The sequence below is a fragment of the Ursus arctos genome, unplaced genomic scaffold (assembly GCF_023065955.2).
Source record: "Ursus arctos isolate Adak ecotype North America unplaced genomic scaffold, UrsArc2.0 scaffold_2, whole genome shotgun sequence".
Taxonomy (NCBI): Eukaryota; Metazoa; Chordata; class Mammalia; order Carnivora; family Ursidae; genus Ursus; species Ursus arctos.
Genome location: NW_026622874.1, coordinates 75230119 through 75244142, shown reverse-complemented (window position 1 = coordinate 75244142; position 14024 = coordinate 75230119). Strand labels below are relative to the sequence as shown.

General features: G+C 48.2%; 1 protein-coding gene across 2 annotated transcripts in view; it reads right to left on the bottom strand.

Annotated features, from left to right (window-relative positions):
- SNX29 (sorting nexin 29) overlaps positions 1–14024 on the bottom strand; it is a 511081-nt gene that overhangs the window by 307033 nt on the left and 190024 nt on the right. For both annotated transcript variants that reach the window (XR_006411828.3, XM_026520303.4), the window contains exon 14: positions 10513–10595. Coding sequence is in view for 1 of the 2 variants with exons in the window: in XM_026520303.4 (XP_026376088.1) it covers positions 10513–10595 (83 nt within the window). In the remaining variant the exon portion in view is untranslated. The remainder of the gene's footprint in view (positions 1–10512; positions 10596–14024) is intronic.

Here is a 14024-nt window from a genome sequence, read left to right as displayed (position 1 = left end):
TTTCTGTCAACCAAAGATTTCTCCAGGTGATTCCTAGAGAATTATTTATAATGTCCTACTTGTCTACCTTCTTACTGTCTCCCCCACAAAGCTGTCAGCTCAGGGGTAGAGCTTGTACCCATCATTCCCTGAAGTATCCCAGAACTGTGCCTGGCACATGGTCAGTGTTCAATTAACATCTGTTGAGTGAATCCAAGGGCATCTTTTCTTACCATCACCCAGCCAAGACGTGCAGGGGACACCAGAAACATCTTTCAACAATGGGTAGGTACAACATGGTTTCTTCATCCCAATTAATGACTGACAAAGCAATCAATATTTCTTACAGACGTGTCTTTGCCACATTCTTGGACTTTTTTTTTTTTTTAAGATTTTATTTCTTTGAGAGAGAAAGAGAGCATGTGAGCAAGGGGAGGCACAGAGGGAGAGGGAGAAGCATGCCCCCCACTGAGCAGGGAACCCAATGCAGGGCTCGATCCCAGGACCCTGAGATTATGACCTAAGCAGAAGGCAGACGCTTAACCAACTGAGCCATGCAAGCACCCCTGGACACTTTCTACTGTAGACCTTTGCAAGTTATCAAGCAAGGTTGAAGGAGAGTTCTAAGACTCTCAAGGGTGTAAGCCCCAAAATAAGCATATTGAGTAGGAGATCTCTTTCTAAGGACCCTGGCTTCAAAGACAGACACCACATGCATCAAATGAGTACCCAGCATGACTGGCACAAGCCCCTACTCCCTTTCCCTTGTAGGGAAGCAGCAACCCAGACAGAGACAACAGTCCCTAGACCCCTTTTCATCTAGGTGGGACCACCCATGCGCCATGGGCAGAGTGGTGTGGGTCACTCCTGCAAGAAGGGAGACCAACAATTCTTCTCTTCCTCTTTAAGTAAAATCACTTCCCCTAACTTTTCTTCTTCCTCAGCTGATGCTGTTCCCATCTATACCAGCTGGTCTATTACGTTGAAATCACTCCTAAGATTATTTGGATGGAGTCTGGCAACAAGTTTTATCACATACCTATTGTGCACTTGGACAACACACACAAACACAAGAGTTAAGTCTGTAAGTCTCAGATAATCCTCTGTGTGGTCAGACAGACTTCATACCCAAAAGACAGGATTACAAACTCATGAGAGTGAGCAATCAAATGCCAGAGATTGGCTGTTGCTTTTAAGTGCAACAGGAGTTTAGCAAATTCAAGGATCAGGATTAGATTTCTATGGTGACAGGAGAAGAGCTGACTCTTATAATCAATGCAACATCTGGCCTGACCAGGGAGAAGGAAAATGGCACTTCCAGAAGAGGAAACTGGATGAGCGAAGATCAGAGATCAGGGAATGGTCAGGAAGGGGGCACATGGCCAGACAGCACTGAAGTGTCATGAGCAGCGCCCAGAGGGAGGGCATGCTGGGCACGAAAGAGAAGAGCCAAGATTGCAGGGGAAGGGGAAGACTAGAGAAAGAAAGGAGATGTGCTTGACACCCACCATGGATCCTTGAGCAAAGCCGGGGGTGAGCACGGTACAAGTACCGTATTAACTTCACAGTGGTGGACACCTTCCATCACACCCCTCCCCCGACCCAGCTACCCACCATCTTCGTAATCTGTGGAACCTCTGTGGAAACAGGTTCTGAGGCCAAACCTGCATCAGAGATGGAAGACAGAGCCTCAATTAATCTGAAACATCACCCACTGGCCAGGAATCAGACTGCTGGCACATTTGTAGCACACTGGCTGACCTTGAATTGCATTCATTTGAAAGCAGGATCCTCCAAGGCAGTGGTTCCCAGGGGCCGAGCATGGGAGTTTTTACAACTCCAAGGGGATTCAGTGTGGAGCCAAGATGGAGAACCACTGCTCTGCTCTAAGTGGGGAAAAGATGGTGGAGCCGTTTATAAGGAAACTGGTGGTGAAGAGAAGCACATGCTTCTGCTGGTTTGCTGAGAGGATTAAACCTAGAGCTTTAGGCAGCCCCTTGCCAGTGTGAGAACACCTGCCTGAGAGCGGGCACCCAGTGGGGCACAAGGGCTGGGGCAGAGCGGCTCACAGGAGGGCAGCGTGTGCATTCTTCCCAACGTGGCCCTCAGTGACACTGTGCTGGCAGCCAGCAATCAGCCACAGAAAATCAGCAAGCACCCTAAATCATGCCTTTTTTCCCAGCAGAGGACTGGTGGTTAAACACATACCAGTACACACTGCCAACACTAGGGAGAGAAAGAGGACGAAACAGACTTGAGAAATGGGGGGAGGGAGGATGCACGGGGGGAACTCCTGTTATTGTTGGAACCCCTGGATCAAGACATCCCTGAAGACAGGCACTTCTCAACAATTTTTTAGGCCAGATAAAATTGGATTTTATAACTCTTGTAGTCAAGAAATGTGAATGATGAAACCACAGGCGAAGGGAAGTTATGTGCAATCTGTAGTTACACAAAACAAAACCACCCGTGTTGGGAAGAATCTGCTTCGAGGCATGAGAGTAAGAAGGGTTATGTGGGGTCCAGCACATGGCTGGTGTGGCGGTGAAATGAACACCCTTCAACTCGCCGTGGATGCTCTCTCTGGAGCTGCCACGGGTCTTCTGTCACCTTCATGCCATGAGCCCAGGTCCTACAACAGCTCCTCTGAAATTTCTCTTCATTCATGTCATGAACATTTGTGGAGCACGTACCACGGGTCAAGGGCTGCTCAAGGCACTTTGAACAGAGCAGGGAAAAGAGCTGGCAAGGTCCTCGCTCTTGTTTGTACAGGGCAGCGTGGGGGCAGAGACAGCAAACAACCGAAGAGGACAAACCATCAAGACACTCTGAAGTACCGATGAGCTCTGTGATGAAAATGAACATAATAAAAAATGAGTGGGAAGACACAACGTGACGCAAGGCGGTGAGAGGGGGTGACTGCTGAGTGGAGACCTGCCTGATAGGCTGGGATCAGCCGTGTAGACACTGGGAAAGAGCATTCCAGCACAGGGACAACTGCAGAGGTGCTGAGGGAGGAACCAGTCTGGTGCGTCCGAGGAAAAGCCTAATGGCCAGGGTGGCTGGGGGAGGTGGGGCTGGAACACGGCAAGAGCCAGACCACAGCCAGAACTGGAGGCCACCGTCAGAAGGTCTGAAGTGGGTGTTAAAGAAGAGAGTGATGGGATCTGATGTATGTTTCCATGAGGTTCCACATTTATCCTACTGCAACAAGACAGGAGCACGTAGAGTCATGACCTAGCTTTCCTTGCAACCCAAAATGCCTGCCTCAGACCAAGATATTTGTGCCTCTGTGCACAAAGGGGGCAGGAATGCGAGGCCACCAAAGTGGAAATGGCCCAAACCTGCGATGGTTTAGACCCCACAGGCTTGAGACACATGCAGGCTCTAGGAATCCCCTCACCCATGGTCATCCATCTCCACAGAATCAACTGTCCTGTCCTATCTCCCGCGAGCCCAGGGAAACAGGCCCGTGAGGACATGAAGCACATGCAGTGTCCAACAGGGAATCACGGAGCGGGCCACATGCAGGGACACAACGCGTCACACAGGTTAAGTACTTCTTATTTTCTTTTAAACTTCTTCTGGTTTTAGAGTCAACTTTTGTTTAATTGCTCCCAAGCCTCCTGCATCTGTCAAGTTCCTCCCACTGTACCTCCCGCCTTGCCGCTGATGACTCCGACGGCCACCAGCAACAGGCCATCCTCTTCTCCCTTTGTCCCTGAACTCAAGACAGATTAATTAAATGGAGCCAGCGACAAGTGCATGCCGCCTCAGATCCATCACTAGAGAATAAGATACAGTGGCCAAGGCAGAGGAGGACAGGGGAAGGTACCTAACGGGGGGGGGGGGGGGGGGGGGGGCAGGAGCAAAAGCCTCACGACACACCAGACACCGTATCATCTAAAAGACCGACTCCAACAAATAAGAGCCCCTCACAAGGACAGGATGGACTCCGTATCCAGTAAAGAGCTAACAATTTGCCATGAGCATATGAACTAAAAACCCAACTCAACCTTGAAAACAGGCAGGGGAGACTGGTGGAATTATTGCTCTTAGTAACAGAAAGCTCAGGGCTAGACTGTCACGTCGATCAGGGGCATTCAGGGGCTCCAACAGCTCAGCTCCTGTCTGCCACCCAGCTCAGCTCATCTATATGATGGCCTCATATAGACACAAGAGAGAGACACCGGCCCCAGCCTTCCCGGCCCAACAGCAAAGAACTGTGCCCCTGGCAGGCCCAGCTCTCTTCCTCAGTCCCGAGAGCCAGCTCCAGTTCCCAGGTAACTGCTCCTCAGGCGAGCAAGGTTCTGCTGAGCTGCAGACATGGTAAGAACGTCCTCCTGTGGGACACTGAGAAACCAGCCTCCTTGGCGGCACACGCCACCACTGACCATACCGGAAGAGTAACACCGAGGGTCCACCAGACAGCGGGGCCCCAACCATACGGTGTGGAGGCTGCACTGCCCGTGTCTGGAGCAGGCAGTGACAGCAACCACCCACAGGGGCTGGTGACAGCAACCCCAGGGCGGGGCGAGTATGTGCCTGGGGCAAGGGCTCCCCTTGCTGGGCCAGACAAGCACGCCATGCATGTGCCAGGGACAGTGGGCTTTCCTGTCCCACGTGTGCTGCCACTCAAAGGCCACAGATCTCCCCTGAGGTCCCATTTTGTCCACCCAGGGACCTCTGACTAAAAGCCCTACCTTCATAACCTCCACCTCCCACCACAAGAGGAGTAGGACGCTGGTGAGGATGGTCCCCATGCCCCTAACGGGGGTAAAATTAATACCTCAGTTCAACTCACCACCTGTGTTCATCTCCTATGGCTGCTCTAACAACCACAAACTTGGTGGCTTAGAATACCACAAATTTATCACCTTAGAGCTCAGGCGGCCAAGAGTCCCAAATGTCTCACAGGCTACAGTCAGGCCGTCAGCATGGCTGTGCTCCTTCTAGAGGCTCTAGAGGAGAACCCAATCCCTGGTCTTTTCCAGTTTCTGGAAGACACCCACACCCCTTGGCTTGGGGCCCTGCTTTGCTCCAGCCTCTGTTGTGCATCTTCTCCCTCCCTGGCCCTCCTCCTCCCTTTGGTAAGGACCCTCATGATTACTGGGGCCGTCTGGAGAGAGCAAGATCATCTCCCCATATCAAAATCTGCAACTCACCCACGTCAAGTCCCCTCTGCCACTTAAGGCAGCGTATTCACAGGTCCTGAGCACCAGGACACAGATGTCACTGGGGGACCATCCTTTCGTCTATCACAGCATCTTCTAGATCCCAGACCCAGACATGGGCATGTTCTCTCCACTACCTCATTTAATCAATATTTAACCTCACAACAGCCCATCAAGTACATACTGTTTTCGTCCTTGGGCTGAAAGAGGTAGAGGTAGTGACCACAGCTAGCACCAGTGGCCAGTATGTACTGAGTGCCTCACGTCAGATAGGCTGCTAAGTGCTTCGCGTGTACTAATCCACCTCCATGTTCCCCTGACCCGGTGAGGAAGTCACTACTGCAATTCCCATTGTACAGAGAAGAAATAGAGTCAGAGAAAGGTCACGTGGCCCCTACGTCAGTTGTGCAGGGGAGTCCTCGGTGTCCTTGCATAGAAGTCACTCACCCACCCACGTCCACCGTGAGCTGCTAGGACCATGTGGAGTGCCGTGTTTCCCCACTGTTGTGGCCACGAGCATCTTGTCCATGGGCCATGCACAGGGCCCGACACACAGGATGAAGTGGCACCTTGAACAAAGATGCACGGGCCCTGACAGACTAAGCCTTCCTTCTTTCTCTGGATGGTCGATGCAATGGAAGTGGTATCTGCTCACCACACCACACTCCCGACCCAGCCCTGCCAGGATCCCCCCCCTCAGGAGGCCTCGGCTGTGGTCCTCACAGCTCTCGGCAGCTGTGTCTCCCTGTGGAGACTTTCAGGAGCCAAATACACTCAGCCTCACTCCCCACACCTCAGAACCGGTTGGGGAGATTCTCAATTGAGTGGAATTGTTGAAAAAGTCAACTACCTACCCCCATGGACTCTTCCCTCTCGGTCTGCACTAGGTGAAAATTCTACAGACCCGACAACCCTTAATAAGGGGGCGTCCCTGGGTCTACACCTGGTTGGCAGTGTGTTAGGCAGGGGGACAATGGCTACAGGTCAAGCTGGAGTTTCCTGGAGAGTCCTGTGTGTAAGTCTTACAAGGAACTAGAGGGGGGAACAAGAAGATTTAGAGATGATTAGTGATCCATCTCTAAATTGAAACAAATGCATCTGCTGACTCCTGGTTAGGAGGCAAGTACGAAATATCTAAACATCTCACAGAAGAGCCACACCTGCACGTTCCCTCTCTCACCATCAACTACCATCTGACAGAACGAGCACAGAACCCTGTTAAACCACAAGCCGGGAAAAAAAGAAAAAGGACCACGTAAAGGGCCAGAGGGTGATAGCATCTCTGAGGGCTTGCCTGGGCCGAGACCTTTCCCTCACCCGCTGTGGGACCCATCACGACACTCAACAGATGAGGCACTCACTAGTTCCCCCTTCTCGGAGTCAACGGGCCACCATCAAGGGAGACTGCAGCTCCCCACACTGACAAGCCCAGGGGAATGACGTGCCTGAGCATCAGGTCTGAGCTTCTGGTCTACTCGCCACCTGCTTCTCACGACCACTGAATGAACTGCTCTTCTGACTGCACATCGTTCTCTGCGTGCTTGACTAATATGAGTCCAGTCTTGACAGAATGAGCCGGTCTTGTCGACACGACCTAGCAGGTATCTGAGTGGGCTTGCCTGCTCCCATCCTCTAGGCAAGCAGCCAACTTGACATATTAGGTTTCAAACTTTAGTGAAGCCATAGATGAAACCTGAGTCTGGAACGCGATCCCCTGCTCTCCCTCCGTAAGGACAGTGCGCTGTGCTAGAGAAGAGAAATGTCTGAATTCCTTACCAGACCTCATCTAACACCCAGTAAGAGTCGCACTGCAAGCTTAAGGGTCAAGCCAGTTCACTGTGGACGCGGCAGCCCTCATGCCACAGCTGTAAGGCTGGAGGGGGAGCAGACAATACACGCCGGGATGAGAGGGATCCAAATATTCAAGGGAAGGCATAAGCTTTTGGGCAAGCAGATCTCAGCAAGGCCAACTACCACTCGAGTGGTGAATAACCCAACCTCACACTTGCAGACCACATTAGGGGGAAAAAAAAAAATCCTTCTATTAATGAGGCCACCCAAAATCCTATTCCATATTTGGTGATTAAATCTCAACTTTCAGGCCACCTGGGCAACTCAGTCGGTTAAGCATCTGCCTTCGGCTCAGGTCATGATTCCAGGATCAAGCCCCACACCAGGCTCCCTGCTCTGTGGGGAACCCGCTTCTCCTTCTCTCTCTGCCGCTCCCCCTGCTTGTACATGCGCTCACTCACTCGCTCTCTAATGAATAAATAAAATCTTTAAAAAAAAAAACCTCAACTTTCTTAGAAGGAATACACTATTCTTCAAAAAAAAAAAAAAAAGATGAGAATATGAATCTGAATCTAAAATCCACAAAATTAAATGTTGTAAACAATCTAATGGTTCATTTTTAATTTTTTTTTTTAATTTTAATCCTGGAGGCATTTTTCCACAACAATGAAGGTGGGGGTCCCAACACAACCCTCAGCAACATATTCAACCCTGAAGGTATCTGGGGCTTCAAATGATTTTCACTCTTGTCCCTGCTGATGAGCGCTCATACCTGCGTAAAGAATTTGTTGCCAAATGATAAAAAGAATCTTTATATCCTCAAACTAAAAGGCTTATATTGTGCAAAATGCATTCTGAACTTCCACGTAGCATTTGGGAAGCTGGTATACACCTCTATGTCCACCCCTGTAACACCAGGAGCCAAGGAAATCACAGACGAGAAAGGCCTCTCTCCCTCTCCAACCTCTCCTGTCCCTACTCCTCCAACTTCCCAGACACCCCAGGCCTTCTCAGCCTGGCCAAGACGCCCCAAGCTACCACAGCCTGACAAGGGCACACACTCAGGATTTGAACATGAGTCAGCAACTAGCTGGGACTGAGGAATGAGCCCCAATTGCTTGACTAACAGAGGACACCCCCTGAAAATCAGGCAAAAGCTCTTTGACAGAGTACCTTTTCATGAGGCTGCTTCGTGGTGCCTGGCACAGAGCAGGTGCTCACGAGCATTTCTGAGTGAACGGCATGAACTACGGGGCTAAGTCCCATCAGAGCACCCATCACAGAAGGTCCACATTCGAGGACTTTCAGACAAACCTTGCACTGACAGATGACCCCCAGAGAAGGTAGATGGTCTTGAATTTGACCGTGATGAACAGCAGTAAGGACTGTGTCACAAGAAGTACAAGACCCTCCACGCGGTCTCTGCTCCAATCCATTCCAGGGCGGTCTCACCATCCTGAAGGCGCATACCCAGCTTTGCTGAGAACATCCAGGCTGAGTCTCAGGACAGGCAACTTCAGCTGACGCAGAAAGCTATTCTGTACGTTGCGGGTTCCATGGACCCACGTGCCGGGGGAAGGACTCCAATAATGCTCATACTCCAAAATGTATTTTATAGTGCTGAGGTGTTTCGATCAAACACAAGCCCAACAGTGCTTCTTTTTTCCTAGGTGTGATATTCTTACTGCACGGAACCTGAGTTAGGAGCAGGTGGAGTACAGATTTCTCAGGAGGTGGTGGGGTGCCACCCGTGTGTCACGTGCATTAGAGTCACATTTCTAGACGTGCAACCGTGGGGCCCATCCTAGATCCACGGAAACCACTGCCGACAAGAGCAGCGCTCTTCCTCCCTGAGAACAGGCATATTTAGTAAGTTCCCCCAGGTATTGCCCTCTGCAGACTCTAAGAACTTTGCAAGGCAAAGAACCAGGGATTCAGAGGAAAATGACTGAGTTCATTTCCACCCTAGATACACGTATGAGCCCCTTAAGCTCTCCTAAGCCTCCAATAATGACCTTTCTAAAATAAAGGAAAATCAAAAAATTAAAAGAGAGGAAAAATACCTACTCTTCACTGGGTGACATAGTCCAAAGGAAACAGATTTGAAGCTGCCTGGAAAAGACAAATACTACTCATTCAAAACACATCATGGATGGAATGAGCGACTACAAAAGCTAGGTGTTGGGGAAACAAAGATGGGGAGTGAAACTCAAAAGACCAACACCCACAGAACACATGGTAAAATGGATTCAGGGCCATAATAGCAACATCTCTTTGAAAAACTGATGAGCCCACAGAGGAAGACATGATTAATTCTTCAATGATAACCCCTAGACTGGTAACAGTTACAGACCAGGCCAATTATGAAAGAAGCAAGGCAGGTGATAAAAAAAAATTAATAATAATCACAAATGTGTTGAAGCCAATCAGAGACCATAATTAACACAAAAGCTTTAAACACAATTTAAGCCTTTCTGTGATTACTATGCAAACCACATCCAGATTCCAATCCTGTCTCCCTCTATTACACAGAAACATAACCACCATTTACTGAACACCAATTATAGGCCAGGTGCCATACTGGAAACTTCACATTGTTTCAGTAAATCCTCACAACTACCATTGGTGGGATGATTCCACTTACAGATGGCAAGATAACTCCAACACCTCAAATTATACTGGGTAAGCCTGGACTCAAATGCAGGTATGGCCGAATCCCAAGACCTGCGGGCCTAGAGGGTCCACCCCCCCTTTGTTACAATGTCGACACCCCCAGAGTTCATTTGTGTTTAAGGAAATCTCTTAATGGTAGATGAGCTGAAGGCTGCAAGACATTTCAGCCAAAGTGAAATACCCTTTCTGCCAGCTGAACGGAGACATGTTTTAGTTGATTCAAGACAGTTAAACTGTAGCCAAAATGCAGAGAAAATGAAGCATATGGTATCACCTCCATCAGTGCAATCTTGACCAAGTGATCATCTTTCTATCTCTTTGTATTTCCGACTAATATCAACAGCTAAAATTTACTCAGTACTTACCCTATAGTAGGCATTATGCTACAGAATCTACATGGATTAGTTCATGAGATAGGGACTGTCGACTAACCCCATTTTACAGATGGGGAAACTGAGGTACAGAGAGATGAAGGAACTTACCAAGAACTGGGGTTGGAACCAGGTCAGCCTAATTCCAAAGCTCTGGTTGTCCACCACTTTGGGGTTCTGTTGCATTCACCACCGGCCCGATGGGACTTAATCATACTGCAAGGTTCCCTACCTGGCAAGCATCTCAAGACCTCAGACACAAAACTCCCGAAGTACATAAATCAACACAACTGTTACTAGTGATCCACAAAGTCAGTCTTAGGACATTAGTTATGCATGTAGAAAGAACACACAACAGGATGTTACATCTAATTTGTTTTCCAGAATCCTTACCAGCACTAATTCTCTAATTCATCTGCATGTGCACTCATCCCATGTTGAGTGGCTCCTGTGTGACAGGCACAGGGGCTATAAGGATTAAAAAGCTTGGCCCCCTCCCCACCCAGGCTCAGTCTCCCCCTCACCTTCAGCTGTTTGGCCTTCTCTTTTCAGCATCTGGACAGCTCCTACGTATTTCTTCAGTTGGACTTTGAGCACCTCGTTTTCTCTGCAGGTACAAGAATATTTTTAAAAAATACATTTTTAAAAATTGGCAACTTAGACTTAAGTCGGGGAGCAATCTGTGTAAATAAAAACACATGGGGCTCATCTTATTAACACATTTTTTGTTTTAGAGATCCTCACTGAAGAAGACTACACTAGCAAAGGCACATTCCAGAGTGCCCGTAACAACCATTCCTTCCTAATGAAGGTAAGTGCTAACTGGTTCAGTTCCCACCAAGTCAGGATGCAGACATGGGTTGTGCTCAGATTACCTGAATCTGTCAAACTGTTAGGTGCCTGTTCGGTGTCAGGCACTTGGTAATATTCTCTCCGTTTACGGAAGCACGTTCTAGGAACCAACTATTCAACCTGGGGAATACTAATTTTTTATTAATGGCTACATGCATTGAACACTTAATATTTCCCGGCCATCACACGAGGTCTTTATCATCTTGTTTAATCCTTCTGGTGTGTCATCACAACACCTACTTTACAGATGAGGAAACTGAGTCATAAAGAGAAGCAGCAGGGGCGCCTGGGTGGCACAGCGGTTAAGCGTCTGCCTTCGGCTCAGGGCGTGATCCTGGCTTTATGGGATCGAGCCCCACAGCAGGCTCCTCCGCTATGAGCCTGCTTCTTCCTCTCCCACTCCCCCTGCTTGTGTTCCCTCTCTCACTGTCTCTATCTCTGTCGAATAAATAAATAAAATCTTTAAAAAATAAAAAAATAAAAAAATAAAGAGAAGCAGCAGCTTAGTCCACACCCACCTCCACACAAGACTCTACCACTAGGCTCCATCAAAACCCTACTCTACCAAATTCACTCCACAGGTACACTGGCTGAGGAAAAGAACACAAAGATCAGTTATTGAGTATCACACAGCTGAGACTTGACCTACCTGACTTCACTGAATCAAGCATGCATCCGTTCATTCTTTATTCATTGGCAAATGTTTAAATGCCTGTCTGTGACCCAACAGTACTCTCAATTTAGAAGAATTGGGGCACAGATAAGGTCTGTGACTAAGGTCACGTGGCCAAGGTCAAGGTCATAAGAAGGGCACACTGCCAAGACACAAACACAGGTCACTCTGTCCCCAAGGCCCAGAAGAGCTTTTCTGAGTCTCCAGTGGGATTTGAACTTGGTTTCTCATCAGCACCCCAGGGAGAGTTGCCTCTTCCACATTTTCTGATTCTACTCCTCCCACCCAAAGGTTTTGAGCCTGAGTGCCTTTAAATATGAAAGAACATTTCCTCAATATGAAAACTGCTTTACGACTGGGTTTCTTTTATAAATATAAAAATTTAAGAGCTCGTCACAAAATAATCGGAGGACATTTAAGCAGGAATGTAAAAGTCAGCTGAAAGCCCAACACCTTGAAATCAATCCCAGTGACATTTTTATAGCTATGCTATCATACCTCTCTCTAGGCACGCGTGCGCGCGCACGCGCGCACACACACACACACACACACACACAGTAAATCTATTTTCCCTGGATGAAACATTTTTCACACTCTTTTCATTTTTGTGTTTGAAGTCTTTTTTCCCTTTGTTCACTGCTCCACTCACCGCCCCCCCTTCTCACGGTAACCAATGCTGAAAACCCAGTATATACGTGTCAAGCCTTCCTCCACACTCTTATAGTCACTACAACCCCAATACACTCAAATATAGGTTACTTTATAAAACTGGGTATTATAAATTTTTCCACAGCCGGGTCATCTCCTTTAACAATTCACCACACAGGCAGTTTCTAACGCCATCTATTTATGGATGCAAATGCCACTCCTTGGTACATATGTGCGTCACACACTTACTCGGGTATAAAACTTCTGACTGCCCATCACCAGTACTGTTTTCCATGCATCTGACTACACCTCAGCCCTGTGTTTGCTATTTTACTCTTCTGTACTTTCGGCAGAAAGAGCATCACCAACTGCAGACTCTACCATACACTTAGGTATCATTTGAGAATGCTACACTCATCTCGGCAGCTCTAGAGCGTGAACCACAGAGGGGTCCCTTCATCACCCGCCTCCCTCCTCCTAGACAGCCCCTCACAGGTGTTTGTAACGGTGTCTGCAACTTCCTCCGTCTGTGATGTGAATAGCAAACGTCTGAAGCTAAGGACTTAACAAGTTCTGGAAAGGTCTGGGGGAGGGAAACACTCCCCAATACACGTGGATGGTACAGCTTGTTTCCTTGGATTCCCTCGGCAGAGTGTTGTCTCCACGTGTGAATTCAAGTCACATAGGACCTGAAAACGAGGGAAAGCAATTTATCTGCATCTCTCTATGGCCTCATTTAACAAGGGTTCATGGCAGAACATCTTCCACAAGGTGGAATACACAGGCTCATTTAGGCAGACAGACAGGTGCACCGTGCCGACATCTATAGCGCGGGCTCTCGTTTGCTCCCAGCACGCAGGCCAACCCTCAGCTTCCCTGTTCCTCTGCAGCCGGCACGGACAGGTTTCCAGTGGCGGCTTTTCTTCTGGTTTGGATCTTTTAATAGTGTCTTAAAGATTCTATCTCAAAATCAGATGTAACAGATTGAAAGCAAGGTTTTTGACATAAACCGATCTCCATCAAGATGATGAGAAAGTACAGAGTACATGGAACCCCTTGGATGAGCACTCTGGGAGCCATAAATTCATCCCAATTTTGTACCAATGAACTTGTTTGCCTTTTGTGGAAAGTTAATGCTTTCAGGTCACTGGAAGTGTTTATGAATAAAACTCAAACACCCAAATGAGGCCCTTTTTGTTCAATTTTTTTTTTTTAAATAACTAGAGACTCACATCAAGTTGCAAGGATCATAGCAAGAGATTCTACGCTCTTGGCCCAGTCTGCCCAGTGGTTACAGCTTACACATCTCTGGAGCAACAGGAAAATCAGGAGTCTGATATGGGCACAACGTGTATGCATGCAGTTCCGTCCAACCCACTACTTTCACTGAGGCTCCTAACCATCCTCTCCCACAGTGTTTCTCCTTAGATGGAATATGGAATTCAACGGCCACTACAGTCACACAGGCTAGGCCAAGGAGCAGAGCCATCCAGGACTAAGAGGGAGTCAGGGGCAGGAGGCTATGAAAACCAGGGAGCTCCTGCCCCACCACAATTTTTTTTAAAACTTAACACATTACCGGGGCACCTGGCTGGCCCAGTGGGAAAAGCATGCAACTCTTGATCTCGGGGTCATGAGTTCAAGCCCCACACTGGGTGCAGAGATTGTTAATAAAAATAAACTCTAAAAAAAAAAAAAAGCATATTACCAGGCCAAGAAAATAATTCCCAGCCTCTAGACAACTAATTTGCAACCAGCTGACGGGACTTTAATTTGTAGCTAGAAGGGCCATAGAGAATCCATCATTCTTATTACACAGGTCTATTATGATTAGCAAATTAAAAATCCCTTTTTATTTGACAC